Source organism: Rhipicephalus microplus, chromosome 5 (genome assembly GCF_043290135.1).
Source record: "Rhipicephalus microplus isolate Deutch F79 chromosome 5, USDA_Rmic, whole genome shotgun sequence".
NCBI lineage: Eukaryota > Metazoa > Arthropoda > Arachnida > Ixodida > Ixodidae > Rhipicephalus > Rhipicephalus microplus.
This window is the reverse complement of record NC_134704.1, coordinates 31315771-31332620: the sequence shown is the minus strand read 5'-3', so window position 1 is coordinate 31332620 and position 16850 is coordinate 31315771. Positions and strand designations below refer to the sequence as shown.

The 16850-nt window shown below is 47.5% G+C and overlaps 1 protein-coding gene across 1 annotated transcript in view; it reads left to right on the top strand.

Annotated features, from left to right (window-relative positions):
- Positions 1–444: 444 nt before the first annotated feature.
- Positions 445–16850, top strand: part of LOC119174763 (rho GTPase-activating protein 18) — a 228115-nt gene continuing 211709 nt past the window's right edge. Inside the window, exon 1 of the mRNA XM_037425809.2 lies at positions 445–815. Coding sequence (XP_037281706.2) covers positions 812–815 — 4 coding nt within the window. The 5' untranslated portion in view covers positions 445–811. The remainder of the gene's footprint in view (positions 816–16850) is intronic.

Here is a 16850-nt window from a genome sequence, read left to right as displayed (position 1 = left end):
TCGCTTCGAGGGAATCTTGGCGACTATATGTGTCGTCACACGTACCCAAAGCGCACATCGTTACGTCCGCGCGCAGCGTCCCGCAACTCGCAAACCTTAAAGTTATGCAGGCAGGGCAACGTTAGTTAGCCTTGTTTGAGCTAAAGAGCGACAAAGCCAACTGTCGTAATAAAGAGAAGAAAAAAAGCCGGGCTTCTTTCTCATGCTCGTAGAGAGGTGCGCGCATTTGCATTTGGCGCTGACGACGGGTCAAGCTACGGCAGGCAAAGTGGTTCCGGCGACGCGGACAGCTTACAGAGAAGGGGCCAGCGTTGCACAATCCCGTGCTTCGTGTTCGCATATCGGCAGCAGCGGCGCGTAGCCGGCCGCTGTCCTTGAGGGGGCCCCCCTCTTCCACTCGACGTGATCGGCGCGCGCGGAACGCAAACGACGGAGCACAGCGCGCACCGTAGTACACCTTCCGGAAGCGCGACCCACGTGGTTCCGGCCGTGACGTGCGTAGATGGACGCCGTGCAAAGGCTGGGTGCGGTTTGCTGCTCGTCGTGCTGTGGCCGCCGCGTTCCGAAAGCCGCGATCGTCGGGCTCCGGTGACGGACAACACCCCCGGCCTAGCTACCCGGGATTGAGGCTCGGGATACGGAAACCCGTCGCGCCGCCGAGCGCCAATTGGTTTTGTGTAGTGTGTGTGCGTGTGTGTGTGTGCAGCCGTGCGCGCGTGTTGTGTTGACTCGTGGGCCGTGCGTCGTTCGTGCGCTCACGCGAGCAAGTGGTGAGCGCGTCGGCATCAGCGCGGGAAATTCGAAGCTGCAAATGAGTAAGTGGCACAGCGAGAGAAGGCGAGTGCGCGCGCATTGGGCTTGTTTTTGTGTTTCGTCTGATGTTTGCTTTGAGGAAATGCTAGTAGTGTTTCACTTGCTGACGAATTCGGGAAACTGGACGTGCCCCGCTGCTTATATGGATGGATTGTGCACGCGCGCCGAACTGCAAAGACGCGAGCTCAATTTCGCGTGCGTGTGTTGTGAATGGTAAGAAAGCAACGAAGGCACACACGTAGCGCCCGTCTCCAGTGGGCTATTACCGTTCTGAAAAAAAATATAAATAAAAGGACTACCATTACCTTGGTGTGTTTGTAAAATGTTTTAAGGGACGAGTGAAAGAAAGGGGATGTACCAAAGAATGACGTCAGTTGGAGGCACTCGGTTCAACGCCTCCAGTTTCCGATTGTCTGTGGTCGTCATGACGCCGGCGGGTCTGCGTCGCAGACGGAAATGTTGGAGCCATGCTTCGCATGCTTTGTCAGTAGAGTGACGGCACAAAAAGAATCGGAACGTCGAATCCGTTATCTCGGGCCTGCCTCGATAGCCAGTTAAAGCTCTTTCCGTGCCTCTCGAACAATCGTAGCCTGCCGCGGCAAGGGCCGTAGTCACTGTGCTGCGCCAGCGCTTCGGTTCAAGGCCAGGAAAGCAAATCCTTTTTCCGCGATGCGTCCCTCTATGGGCGGTCCAGAGCTTCGTCGCTTTTTTACGCGCACGAACAGATGTAGGAACGGAAACTGTTTTCATAGTAATGAGTTTGATTCGCAGTTTGAGGGAAGAGCCGGCGCACGCGCGATCAGCGTGCTACATTTGGCAGCTGCACAGCGAAACGAAGTGAAAGGTTGACATACGTATATTCTCGCATTGGGGTCATTGGAGGCATTGCATTGTCGTGCCATTTCTGTAATGTACATTAAAAATAAGAAAAGCAATGAACATTTAGGTGGTTGACACAATGGATGCTTTCCTCCTGTTGACGTTGCATGAATGTCGCTGCAGAAAAAGAGATTCCTCTGAGACTTTCTAGATCGTTTTATAGGCTCCGTATCGAGCTTGCTTGCATGATGATTTTTTGAGGTACGAAACATGTAACGGTCGTGCTTCTAGAAAGATAATGATGACTCGAACGCACGATGCCTTTCGTTAATAAATATTGTTTAAGATTCACCGGTTGCCTTCATTAATAATGTGTCTCGCACTTCGACTGGATGTCATGTTATTTTGAAAAACAACTTTGGCATAGAAAGAAGATTACACTTACATAGTGAACAGAAATGACACGAGGTTTTAAAAGATGCAACATCAACACGCCCGGACCTCATATTGCACCCTCGATGTTCATGTTCGTGTTTTTTATGATCGCAGCAACCTGAGAGTGCTGGCAAAGAAAGAAAAAACGTAAGTTAGTGTGACACACACACACACACACACACACACACACACACACACACACACACACACACACACACACACACACACACACACACACACACACACACACACACACACACACATACACACACACACACACACACACACACACACACACACACACACACACACACACACACAAACAAACAAACAAACAAACAAACAAACAAACAAGCTTTATGTATAGGTGCGTTGTCAAAAATGACGGTTCCGGCACGTGGTCGTTAACTTTGTGGTGTGGCGGAATTCTCAGTGACAGAGCTTAACCACTGATGCGCAAACAAAATGGTGACATAGTTTTTGTTTTCTTTCTCCCAACGCCCTAATTTTTGTTCTGCGCTTTCGCCGATGGAGCGCGCATGCGGGTGCAGGCGTACGTGCTTGCATGGCCCGACGGTTCTTTGCCTATGTATATGTATCTGTGACCTAGCCTTGAGAGGCAGCAGACGATCCTGTGGCGGCTTCGGTTGTACAGCTATGCCTCTGTAGTGAGCAGTATGCAGCACTCACGTTTGTTCACTAAAACGCGTAGAAAATCAACTTGAAATGCCTGTAGCTTGAAGAATTATATACGTGTACGAAAAAGTGGGCCTTTGAAACACGAAGACGGCCGCCGTGTGTTGCAGCGTCGCTAGCGCCAGGCACGAAGTGATCGGTGTTTGTAGGGATATGTTCACCGTATCTTCTGAAAGTTCATATTCTTCTCTGGCTGCCAACCTCAGTCTAATACGAGTTAAGTTTCAGTAAATTATTTTATATCTTTTTTTAACTATGTGTCGCGTCTTCAGCGGCGCCGAACTGACAACACGTGGTTTGAGCTGAGCAAAACCCTAGCCTTGGGTTCTATTCTCCCTTACGGAAATGCCATACATGGCCCATATATAGGCTCTATGTGGCCACATATAAGCATATATGTCAGCATATGTGGCTTCCATTTACCATATATGGATGTATATCTGGCGGACTCGGTTCATGTATGGGCTCGGCCGCAGAGGGTCGCATTGTGATTGAGGCGATACGCAAGATCGTCTGCTTCCAGGTGGTCGAAATTTCCGGAGCCCACCACTACGGCGTCTCTCATAATGATGTGGTCGTTTTGGGACGTTAAACCTCACATATCAATCAGTCAGTCAATAAATAAATAAATAAACAAATAAATAAATCAAGATCGTCTGCTTCGGTGGAGCTTGAAAGAAACCTGCTGGTCAAAATTATGGATTTGTGTGGTTTTACAAGCCCTAACCACGATATGCCTATGGGGCACGCTATATAGTGGAAAGCTCTGAATATTGAGATCAACTGGTGTCGTGTATGTGCGCCGAAATCGCTCAGTACGCGTGGGCCTTTACCATTCCGTCTCGATCTGCATGCGACCATTGCACCCGCTGTGGTGGTGCAGTGGTTGCGGTTCTCCAGGGTTGAGCCGGAGGTCGCGGCCGCCACATTTTGATGGGGGTGAATTGCTAAGGACCCGTGTACTTACTTTTGGTGCCACCCCGCCGCGGTGGTCTAGTGGCTAAGGTACTCGGCTGCTGACCCGCAGGTCGCGGGATCGAATCCCGGCTGTGGCGGCTGCATTTCCGATGGAGGCGGAAATGTTGTAGGCCCGTGTGCTCAGATTTGGGTGCACGTTAAAGAACCCCAGGTGGTCGAAATTTCCGGAGCCCTCCACTATACAGCGTCTCTCTTAATCACATAGTGGTTTTGGGACGTTAAACCCCATATATCAATCAATCATTACTTTTGGTGCACGGTAAATAACACCAGAAGGTCGAAATTTCCGCAGCTCTCCACTATACGGCGACCCTCATTACCATATCGTGCTTTCCGGACGTAAAAAAACCACCGCAATTATCGATGCGACTGCCGGTGCTGGTTTCGAAGCCGCGACTTTCGGGTCGGCAGCCGAGAGCCGTGACCAGTGTACCACCGAGGAGGACGCTCGTCAAGATTAACGGAGCACCCTTACTACGGCGCGCGCCTCGTACTCATTTCGTGGTGTTTGTCTGTGAGTACGTAAAACCGCATTAGTAGGGAAACGAAATTGCTGTCAAAACGAGCGCAACTAAAGTGCAGACCGTCACTTCGCCTACTTGAAAAAAAAAAAAAAGAGATTGGTCGGTAAAGAAACAGGGCTGCTGTTTCGGACACTCTCGAAACTTGCCACGGTTCTCTTAGTGGCTAAGGCACGCGGCTGCTGATCCGCAGGTCGCGGGATTGAATGTCGGCCGTAGCGGGCGCATTTTCGAAGGAGGCGAAAATGCTTGAGGCTCTTGTGCTCCTATTTAGGTGCGTGTGAAAGACCCCCAAGTGGTCGAAATTTCCGGAGACCTCCGTTACGGTGTCTCTCATAATAATATCGTCACGTGCTCTCTCAAGGGTTCGTATCCCGGCTGTGTCGGCTGCATTTCCGATGGAGGCGGAAATGTTGTAGGCCCGTGTACTCAGATTTGGGTGCACGTTAAAGAACCCCAGGTGGTCGAAATTTCCGGAGCCCTCCACTACGGCGTCTCTCATAATAAAATGGTGGTTTTGGGACGTTAAATCCCACATATCAATCAATCAACGTGGTCTCTCAAGAAAGACGATGACAGTTGTGCATGTGCCATGAATGACTACAAAATGGACAAAAACGAAGAACTCGTTTGCGCGTTCCATTAAAAGTCCGACCTGCTTCTGGTGTCTCAATCTCTGCGACATCTGTTTTGACGTCGAGTTCTTCGTTTTTGTCCATTTTGTAGTCCTTCATGGCACATGCACAACTGACATCGTCTTTCTTGAGAGAACACGTGACAATAAGGTGGTTTTGAGACGTTAAACCTCAAAAATTCAATTGGACACTCTCGAATTCAGTCATGTCGTCAAATTCCACCATTGGTCAACTCTGATTGTTCCAGAGGGCCGCTGGGACCTCTCTGATTGGCTTGAGGTGCCGCCATTACGAAATTGGTCAAGATGGCAAAATTTGTGCGTGTTCAGAATAGAATCCCGGGTTCTCTTCTATACGCATGTTCGCTAAGTTTTACGGCCGTATAGTGTTTGTTTTTTGGGACGCGCTTCTTTAGGTGGTCTTGTGTTTCACCGATAGAAATTTAGTGTGCACTCATCGCAGCTACTCCCGTTCCTCCCGCTAGTTTCTGCGTTATATCTTTCGCGTTGTCCCTCTACAATTATCGCTATGTCATAGACTATGCCGCCAGCAATGCGTTCTTTTAGATCCCGGTCCTTTCAATCCATCCTAACCAAGCCTTATTGAACGTTCATCAGTGCCTTTTCCAGGCTTACTCGCAACTTCGTGAGTTGTCCTTGCAGCGTTTCTCCTGATTTGCTGCGTGACGTTTGCTTTGTCGATAAACGTCTTTGGCGTATACGCCATCCTTATCTTGCATTCTTTCGTTATCGCTCCTCTGGCGTGAGTGTGGCCGCGACGAGATATAGACAGGGACAGGAATCTGCTCGCAACGGCATCGCTATACACTGATAGTCTATGGTAGTCTATTCGTCGGTATAAATCTTCAGTGAGCTTGGCTTAGAGGGCACTTCAGATTGATAATATTAGACAGATTTAGTTGGGCGTCGGCGAAGATGTTGCGGACGTCCAACTAAATCTGTATATTGACTCCGACGTAACGCTGTCTTTCGTGAACTAAAGGATTCGCGAGCCCTACGTATTTCCAGAATAACGAAGAAAAAAAAAAGTCCCTTTAAAGCACTCATCGTCTGAACGCCTAGGTTTTTCAGGGTACCCATCTTCGTGAAGTGGCGTCTTCCAGTCAGAAAACAAGAGTTGGAGCCGAACCATTCTTTCATAAATATGGTAACATGCAGTAAGTAGACCTGTAGTAGCTAGGCAGGTTTGTCAGCAAGCACATCTTCTTGAATGAAGATTTGTCGGCCATTGCGCAATGTAGTGATTAATAATAAAGGAAGAAAAAAAAACCAGAAATAACAACTCTTAACCTTTTAACATAGGAAGTTGAGATGGTGTACCGAAACAGCGACTATTACAATAACAGCTGATTCATCATCATCGGCCTGACTACGCCCACTTCAGGGCAAATGCCTCCCCATGATCTGCCAATCGACCCGGTCATGTGCTTTCTGCTGTTACGTAATATCTGCGAACTTTTTAATCTCATCAGCCCACCTAACTTTCGGATCCCCTTCGTGCGTTTGCCTTCTCTGGGAATCCAGTCAGTTACCCTTAATGTGCAGCGGTTATCCTGCCTACGTGCATGCCTGTCCGATTCATGTTCACTTCTTCTTCATTTCAACCATGATATCCTTAAGGTTACACTATACCATTTTTCCTTTCCATTGCTCGCTGTGTCGTCTTCAATTTAAGCTGAACCCTGTTTGTAAGTCTCCAGGTTTCCGCTCCGTAGGTAAGTACCGGAAAGACGCAGCTGTTATATACGTTCTTCCTGAGAGTTAGCGAAGGATTACCATTCATGATTTGAGAATGCTTGCCGAATGTGATCCACCCCATCCTTATTCTTGTAGTTATTTCACTTTCATGGTTTGGCTTCGCGCTTACTACCTGTCCTAAGTAGACATATTCCTTTACAACATCCAGTGCCTCTCCACCTATCGCAAAGCGGTGTTTTCTCCCGAGACGGTTGCAAATTTTACTTTAGTCCTGCATATTAATTTTGAGACCTGCTCTACTGCTTTCCGTGTCCAGTTCAGTAATGATGAGCTGTAATATTCGTCCCCTGAGTTATTTATCACGGCAAAGTCATCAGCGAATCGCAGGTTACTAATGTAATCTTCATTAATTCTTATCTCTAACTCTTCCCAACGTATTATAATCACCGCCATAGTACGCGACACTGGTATTTTCGTAGTGGTGTGCCGCGTTTTTTTACCGTCTCTCGTCTGGAAAGTTCGCGCGCTCAATATTGTTAAGATATTCTCTCGTTATTCGTATTTCATTGAATATTTTTATGGTTGTTAGTTTGGTTGAGGTTGTTGTTGTTATTGTTTACGGCTTGATAAAGGAGTAACGACTGAACGTGTAAGCATGTACAATAAACACCGCAAGCACACGCTTGTTAATTAATGAGAAAGCTTGCAAGGCGTCATAATTTACAAGAACCGGCGTTGAAAAATTTTGAGAAAAGTGAAGTTCCCCCACCGCCCTCCCATCGCGATAGCACGAGGAGGTTGCGAGCTTGACAATTGAGTAAGAGAGATATCACACGTTGGTCATCATAAAATACCTAGGTAAGAGGCGAGCATTGTTACCTAGCAGATTACGCAGCCAAATGGGATGGATAGATTAGTTCGTGTGCTGTGATTAAGATCTGCACATTACCGTATAAAGCTGGTAATGTCTCTTAGGCTGAATGATAGGAGTAAAGTCTTAACTCCCAAAATTGTGCCTCACTATATAGCCTGTAAGTTACTACATGTTAGCGTGCTGTAATATTGTAGTTGAGACTGGACTATGCGTAGACTGTCTGTGTACACAGGGTGTTTTAGCCAACTGCGCCTAAAACAAACACGCGTGCCGATTTGGCCAGGATTCCTGTCGGAGCCGTGTACGCAGCTCGCAATATTCTTTTCCCAGTCTGCCAATCAGGGTAGTTAAAAAAAAAGGTTGCTGAATTAAATTTTAAATGAGTATGTCTAGCGAAAAATCTTTGATTCGAAAGTTGTGGAACTTTTTCTAGTTTAGAAAAGTTTATTTGCACTATGTACAAAAAACAAAAGTTTGATAACATTCCAGTAATGGGCACATATTCCAAGAATATCGGAACACTTCACTCGTGCTAAATTAAGAGCCAGTCCGATAAGTTGCATAACTAACTACTATTGCTTAATTAACCTTTCAAACAGTACATCCAACGAAAAATATTGAGTAGACAAGTTGTAACGTTTCTTCAGCGTCGTCGGATTATTTAATCTGTGCTAAGATAGCTGCCGTGTTTAATTTTTTTAGCTTTTTTTTTGAAAGTGCAAAATTAAAAGCGTACTTGCCGCAAGTTAACTAAAACACCCTGTATATATTTTTTGTCGCTACGTCGAGCTTTCAGTCGCGCTTTCAATGTCAGCACCGTCGTTTCCGGCTCGCTCAGCCGTGTGTTTGCTGCGTATGCACTGCGATTAGTGCACAATGAACCTAAAGGTATCAAGAGTGGCCGAACAAACGAGGCATTGGCCTCGAGCAAGCGTGTCAATAAAGGGTACGTGTCTGTCTTCGTTTTGGCAAGACGCGTACCGCGCATATATATATATATATATATATATATATATATATATATATATATATATATATATATATATATATATATATATATATATATATATATATATATATATATATATATATATATATATATATATATATATATATATATATATATTCGCTCTGAGGCTTCTATCGCCGCGCGACGTCATTTGATAGTTTGCCGACCTCGCCGTTATTTATAGACCGCGTGTTCCCCGTCATTCGAGATGTGTTTTGACTACAGCCCATGGCTGAAAGTGATCGGCAGTCGTGTGAAAGTTACTTCGTGGGAAGTCTGGCCACGTTGCGATTTGAAGCGCACTTCTTTTTATGTTCCCCGAAAGTCTGTTGTACGGTTTCACGAGGGACTGGTCGGCTTTAGTGCAGGAAACCTCCTGTCCTTATACGGGGCTTGCGTTGTTGCTTTCTTTTGGTGTTTTCCCCGTTTGCTTGTGTTCGCCAGGGTTACCTATTCAGCCGCACCCACGGAGAATACGAAAGAACACAATATTCATTTGGGTGCCCAGTTACTGTACACAATCCGTATGGGTGTCCAGACGCTATAACTCGGAGAGTTTTAAAACAGCGGACTCTTTATGTGGCGTCCACACGTCGTTATGTTCTGTTTTGCTCTCCCTCCTTTGTACTGTTCGCCAGCCGCATTCACGGAAAGCACGAAAGAACGGAAGAATTTGGCCGCATAATCGCTCGGGGCTCCCAGCACCAAAAATTCACTGCGGGGAGATTTAGTGCTGTTGCTCCCTAGCCGTTGGGTCCACGTGTTCTGGCGTCCTACTGTAGTAAAGCTCCCCGTTTTTCTTTTGTCCGACATCCGCGCACAAAAGAAAAAGGAGGGTATAAGCTTGGGTACTCAAGCCCAGAAATTTGTGACTAGTGGGTGTAGCTAGAAATTCTTTCAGGGATGGGCGTGGGAGGTTTTTTTTTGTTGTACTTTATGTATGTTCGTGCCTACGTTTGTATGGTGCGCGTGTATACGTACGCATGCAAAATTGAAATATTCAATTGAGGGTTTCAACGCCCTCGCCGCCTCTTCCGGCTGTATACAGCAGTGTTATAGCGTTCCAAAACGGCTTGCGTACGCAAGCCCTTGCGTTCATTTGTGTTCTACTTGGTTGCGGACCATGGCACTGCCCATCCTATTTCCCAAAGGCAACGAAAACACTGTTGCGTTTTCTCAAAGACACCGGTCTGTTTCAACGTTTGTGATGTCAAACTGTTACGCGTCGGCCGAGTCAGTGACCTTTTTTCTCCTCCTCTATAACTTTCCTTCCTCCCTCTCTCCTACCCCAGTGCAGGGTAGCCTACCGGTGCTCAGCCCTGGTTAGCCTCCCTGCCTTTCTCCTTATGTTCTCTCTCTCTCCTTGGGTGTGACTGTGAGTACGAAGGAACGCGCAACACAGCTTGCATACGCGAGGGGCTTACGATTGCCGGCGCTAAAATTTCCTATAAAAGAGCTTTAGTGCCGGGGGCTAGCCGTTGGGTCCCGGCGTTCTTTTACACCAGTGCGCTCGTGATCGCGATCACTCCAGCGCGCTAATGAACTACAGCCGACGCTTACTTTCTCAAATGCTCAAGGTCATGACGCTCGCTGAGGTGTAGCTTCTTGCACCTTTGCCGTTTCCCCTGTGTAGCTTTCCACCTGCTCGTTAGGACGAAAGGAGAGACAGAAAGCGCCTAGTCCCGCCGCGGTGGTCTAGTGGCTAAGGCACTCGGCTGCTGACTCGCGGGACGTGGGATCGATTCCCGGCTGCGGCGGCTGCATTCTCGATGTAGGAGAAAATGCTGTATGTCGGTGTGCTCAGATTTGGGTGCACGTTAAATGTGATGGTTTTGGGACGTTAAACCCCTCATATCAATCAATGGGTGCACGTTAATGAACCCCAGGTGGTCGAAACTTCCGGAGCCCTCCACTACGGCGTCTCTCATAATCATGTGGGGGTTTTGGGGCGTTGAGCCCCACATATAAATCAAACAGAAAGCGCGCTTAAAGCATGCGACAAATCCCTGTGACTCCGCTCCCACATTATGGATTCGAGAAAGTTTTGTCATGGTCGACCTGTGAGGCAAAAAAAAAAAAACTCCGTTAGTAAGGTCAATAATATCGTTATATTGTTGCAGAGCATTTAAAGTCACGAATGTCACGGCCATCAGTCATGTTCAGTTCGATTGATTTCTGAGTTGTCCCTGGCTTCTTCGCAAGTATCTTTTTGTTTTGCGTTAGTCTACGACTTCTGATGCCTTAATACCATTGCAAATAATGTCTGGAATGTTCCTTCGTATGACAGCTGGGAACTTCGATGAATGTCTTGACTTATTTATTTCCCATGTATTAAGATCTGTATGAAGGAAACTGATACACTTACAAAAAACAGGAAGTGAGCAGTTAGGGAGAACAGACAAAAACGAACTTATTCTCTCTTCCCTATCTTGTACAGTATTTCCCCACGTGTAGGGTAGCCAGCCGAATCTAGCTTGGTTACCTTCCCTGCATTTACCCTTTTGTTTCTCTTCTTGTCTTTTACAGTGTGTATTCAACCGCAGCTTCGTAGACCGAATTTTCAAGGTAATCGTGTTCAGATTAAAAAAAACAACAACCTCTAATTCAACACAATGTGTTAAACGGTATAAAAAATAATAAAGACGCAACGAGGCGGCCGCCATCTCTTACGCGCAGCCTAGTCGCCGTCTCGTTGGGTATTTTCCTCCGCATAAGCGCCGGATGATTCCCACACAAACATCGAACGCGGAAAAGCCGGCCTCGACGGTCAATGGCTCGCAGCGCTTGCGGCACTTCGTGACGCAACAGGTGGCGGCCGCTTTTTTGTTGGCAGGCCAGCTGCGAAAAAAGTGCGCTCTCCCTGTGCGCGCGGGGTGCGTCACGCTGTTGACGCCGCCTGGCGGCCATGTTTGCGTCACTTCTCTCGCGTCCGAACGGCGTCGTTGTTTGCGTTCGGAGCGAGCCGGAAGAGCTTGTCGATCGGAGTCTTTCGGCGTACATATCGGCGCACTACGCTGCCAACTGCGTCGTGGAGGAACTGTTTTTGGCCGTCATAGGGGGGGGGGGGGGGGAGGGGTAGTGGTTAGAAGATGAGAAAAGGCACCTAATTTCTGCAACCCGGTCGGGAAATTAGGTGTTTTTTCTCATCTTCTAACCACTACCCGCGTCCCCCCCCCCCCCCCCTATGACGGCCAAAAAACAGTTCCTCCACGACGCAGTTAGGCGAGTGCGAAAGCGCTGTTTCTCCATAAGGAAGAGGGGTAGGGGTCCGGAGGGAGAAAAGAAAGCGTTTTATACTCCCCCCCCCCCCCCCCATCCGTGGTCTAGTCCGAAAGAAAACGATCGCTATAAGCATAGAGCTTCTTGAAATTGACATATTTGCACAGCGTAAGACTACGAGTAGTTATGACGTAACTACAAAAGAAGAGACAAGGACAGAAAGAGCGCTCTTTCTGTCCTTGTCTTTTCTTCTGTAGTTACGTCGTAACTACTCGTAGTCTTCCGCTGTGCAAATATGTTGATTCCCAATCACCAACTAGCCCCAGCATCTGTCTTCTTGAAATTGACTAGAGGGGACTTCGGCGCTGCGATGGTTCCGCCACCATGAAATTGATTAGCAGTACACAAATTTGCCTAGTCTTCGTGCTAGCGTGCTCGGAAAGCACTTGGGGCTTTTCTAATTGGCGTTTTTTGTGTTTTGTTTTGAATAAAAGAACGGGTCGTCGTGAACTTGGTGACCAGATTTGAACTGATGAGCCTGAAAGGTTAAGGGGGTGAAGCGCAACTGCTGAACACTGGCTTATTGTCTTCTCGTGACAACGAAGCTCCAAGCCGCCTGAAGCCAAGCGGAGCCGTAAGAAAGGAGACGAGGCAATTTCTCGTGTACCATCATTTAAATGCTGGCTGAAACGCCGTGCGTTGCAGTTCCCGTAGACATTAGCGCCAAAGTTTCCTCTATAGTAAGTATTGTAGGAAGCTATATGACTACGAGAATTTAAAACTGCGTGTGGGACGACACACCAGAGTGGAAGTGTAGACAGGGCGAAATCAGAGTAACGACTCGATTTACTGAATTTACACATGACTGCCTCCTGGACAAAGAGCGTGTCATGAAAGCGTGATTTATGCACAACCCCACCAATGCCCCTATCCACCCACGGAAATCAAGTTACGCGGACGACCGATCAGGGCCACGTCTAGCTATCAAAAAAAGAGCTCCGAAATTGAAGCGAACTCCATAATGGACATCAAAAATGAAAATAAAACGTTGTCAATGCTTCCCACAAAGGTCTGCTATTGGACCTTGCTTTCCGGACTTACGGTGGGAAGTGAGCAGTTCTTTAAATGCAACATCGGGGATCATTGGTGGACGTTATCGTGAAAGAAACATGCGTAGCCATATCAATGCACAGCAAAAAAAAAAAAAGGATGTGAAAGATGTTTACTAAAAGTGTGGTGCAAAACTGCTGCCGGTGTCTTTAGATGATTGCACGGCGGAGGGGGCGGCAACCGCTTTCCCCTCCGCCCCACCGCGGTGGTCTAGTGGCTAAGATACTCGGCTGCTGACCCGCAGGTCGCAGGTTCGTATCCCAGCTGCGGCGGCTGCATTTCCGATGGAGGCGGAAACGTTGTAGGCCCGTGTGCTCAGATTTGGGTGCACGTTAAAGAACCCCAGGTGGTCCGTATCTCCGGAGCCCTCCACTATGGCGTCTCTCATAATCATATGGTGGTTTTGGGACGCTAAACCCCACATATAAATCAATCAACCTCTCCCCTCCCCGAGGTTCAGGCTCTTTGTTGTAAAGAGTACGCTATGTTGACAAAGAAGAGACAAGGCAGAAAAGTGGACCAGACGGTAGTTCCCGGTTTGCTAGCTTAGCTTCACGTCATTTGCGATAGTAAATTAAAATATATGCGCAACTTGTCGTTCAATAGAACCTTGCTATAACTCTCTTATTTCGGTAATGGCGTCGTGCGCGAAAATCCTGCCGCCAGCAAGCGTACAGAAATGCGACAGTGCTTCTCTCATGTCTGCTTTGTGGTCCGTCCTGAATTGTGCCGTGGTTTTAACGCGAGAGCGTCTGTGTTTCTTCTTATCCCTTGTGTAGTTGTCGTATAATTGACCACCAAATTGCAGGACAATTTGCTTTTTTAGCGTTAAAGAACTTGTTTTGCAGAAATTCCGGTGTGGCGGTGGCGTTGTTGGTTGCGAGCGAAAAAATCATCATCTTGCGCGTTACCGAAAAATTGAGAAAGATGCAAATAAAATAAATAATAGAAATTCTGGGTCTGAGTCAGCATTGAAACCGGGTCTTTTTGGTGGCAAGAAGGTGTTCTACCACAGCGCCACGCGCCTGCTTGGAAGTGCAGTGAAAGTAACTCGCATGCTTTACAAATGTACTCGTCTTGTATAGATGATTCCCAATGCAGCATGTAATATCGCAGTAATAATGCGTGGTATGCAAGCGTACATTGCGATCGGGCGTCAGTACATGCGATGGTCACGATGTCATGGTTCAAAGCGAGCCACCAATCCCGGCTGCGGCGGGTGCATTTCCGATGGAGGCGGAAATGTTGTAGGCCCGTGTACTCAGATTTGGGTGCACATTAAAGAACCCGCGGTGGTCAAAATTTCCGGAGCCCTCCACTACGGCGTCTCTCATAATCAAATGGCGGTTTTGGGACGTTAAACCCGACAAATCAATCAAAGCGAGCCACCAACTACAAAAGGCACGCACGCTACTGCGCCTTTTCTTTTAAGGCCACGTATACAGTGGGCGCATATCAAGCCTCGAAAAGATTTCACCCGCACCATATCCCGTGGTTCGAAGCACGTTACCCATTACACTGAAAGCAGTCGTATGCAAAAGCTTCACTGACACTAGCCATTTTGAACTCGGTACGCACGCACTGGGTGGTTTTCGGACGTCAAACCCCACATATCAATCAATCGGCACGCACTAGGGATACGCTATCGCTATCGTGTTCAACTCAACCTAAAGGCGTGGCTTAAGCGTTCAACGATTTGTACTTGGTACTTTAGTATGGGAGGACAAAAAGTCGTCCCGCGGATAATGCTAACGAGAGAGAGAGAGAAACAACTTTTTCCCATCCTAAGGGAAAGGGGATGCGAAAAGGAGGGATGCTACTCGCGGTATAGGCCACTTCTACCACCTCAGCCCACCTCTAGGCACTGCGCCGTGCTCCCTACCGGGCTGCAGAAATTAGGTGCCTTTCTCCTCTTCTAACCACCACCACCACCACCACCACCACCACCACCTCAGGATAGCCTTCTGAAGGTCGGGGTTGTAGCTGCGCATGGCAGCCTCCCACAGCTCCTGACTATACTTATTTGTTTACGAAGGCTCGGGGGAGGGGAGTGATTTCGAGATTGCCACATAATGTGGTTAAGGTCCGCTTTCCTGACCGTACAAAACTTGCAGTCTAAATTAGGGTATATTTCGGGATAAATTCTGTGGCGTAAGGTAGGGGAGAGGAAAATTTCGGGTTTGTAGTTTACGCCGGAGGACCTTACGCCTGCGGGAGAACTGACGCTCTAAAGGCGGTAGGGTTCGGCGACCGAGGCGGTAGTGCCCACAAATGTCGTTTTGTGTAAGTAATGCTAACGAAATTTGGTATGGGGCAAGTGTGTTCAGAAAAAAAAAAAAAGGGTTAACGATTTAGAGTACCTGGTACTCTACTACGGGAGAGCATAAAGCCGTCCCGCGGGCCTCACACTAGATGAGTGTGTGTTTAGAAAGAGTTTTTAACGATTTAGAGCACGAGGTACTCTACTATGGGAGAGCTTACAGCCGTCCCATGTGGCTGCGTCAGTGGCGGGGGGGGGGGGGGGTTAGAACAAGGGGGTAACGATTTAGAGCACAAAGTACTCTACTATGGGAGAGCTTGAAGCCGTCCCGAGACCGATACAACCATCAGTGCATCAGTTAATTGTAGAGAATCTGCATTGCATCAGTGGCCACAACTTTTTTAACAGTAATCAGTTATAGTGTATCCACCAACTTGACCCGACCGAATTTCTGGTCTAAAAAATTGCGGCCTTCAAGGGTGCGCTGGCCACGACCACATTTGTACACGTTATTTTGCAGTGATTGATTTTCTCTCAGTCATAGGCTTGTCGGCGATCAGCTGTTCGTCATATGGAAATCGGATCTTTTATCCAGGTGACTTGTGATTTTACGTTGCCGCATTTAATTGCAGGCTGTAATGGATGCATGATAGCCCTCGTTGCCTGTAGCAAATGAATTGTTGCTCATCTAAGCACGTTGATAAATGTCTTATTCCGGGCTTGCAGGAAGGAAAGAAGAGGGAGCATTTTGCAGTGAGAAAGAAAACGAGAAAGAAAGAAAAAAGAAAGAAGGAAAGAAAGGAAGAAAGTAGTAGTTCAGGCATACACATTTTCTGAGCAAGGCCGCCTAATGTTTTTCATTTTAGGGGTACGAGTCTGTACAGAGAAGCGTCCCCGCACAGATTACTGCGGACACAGAATTATGCGCACACAGTGACGCATGCCGAAGCACGGCTTGCCATTTATTTACTTTTACTATCTGTAAGTGTTTCGTTTCCATTTTATATTACAATGCCATATTTTGACGGGGAGGAGGGGGAGAATTTAGGAACTATATTTAGAATGGCTGTTCGAACAGACGAGTGCATTCGTATAATTCCTGGGCACTTTGTCTTCTGGTGCGACGCTGAAACGTTCCGGTAGAAACACGTGACTCATCTCTTGAAGATGCTCTCATCTGAAAACGTGACTCGTGTGTATACGCGATTGTCCAAGTAAAACATATCGCTAAGACTGCGTACGAGACCGTCATAAATGAATATATAGCGGTGTCGTCGCCAGCTTTCAACTAATACTGGCCTTTATCGATGTTGGCGCCGTATACAGAGAGCTCGCGCGTCTTGGCCAAGACTTTTCAAGACGCCGTGACGACAAAAGCGGCCAGCGAGCGGACAGCTAACGATGTTGTTACTCGTTTGTTGTTTCCCGAAGACGCTGCCAAGTCATATCCCCCACCAATTGCTGGCGATCTGGCACGAAAAAAAAAAGAACAAAAAGGAAACCCGCAGTTTCCGTCGACAAGAAAACACCCCGGGGACAGTGATTTCCATCCAGTGAAGTTCATCGCCGATACACTTAGTTCTTGTCTTGGCTTCCGTTGTTACTCTTTCTCTCAAGCTTGATATCATAGTTTACGCACGTACTAGGAGAATTTCAATGCGACACATTTTATAGGACGCAAACCGGGATCTCTATAGGGACTGCTAGTCGATCGATCGATCGTGATGCGCACAAAATAAAGAAGTCGGGCAGAGACAAATAAG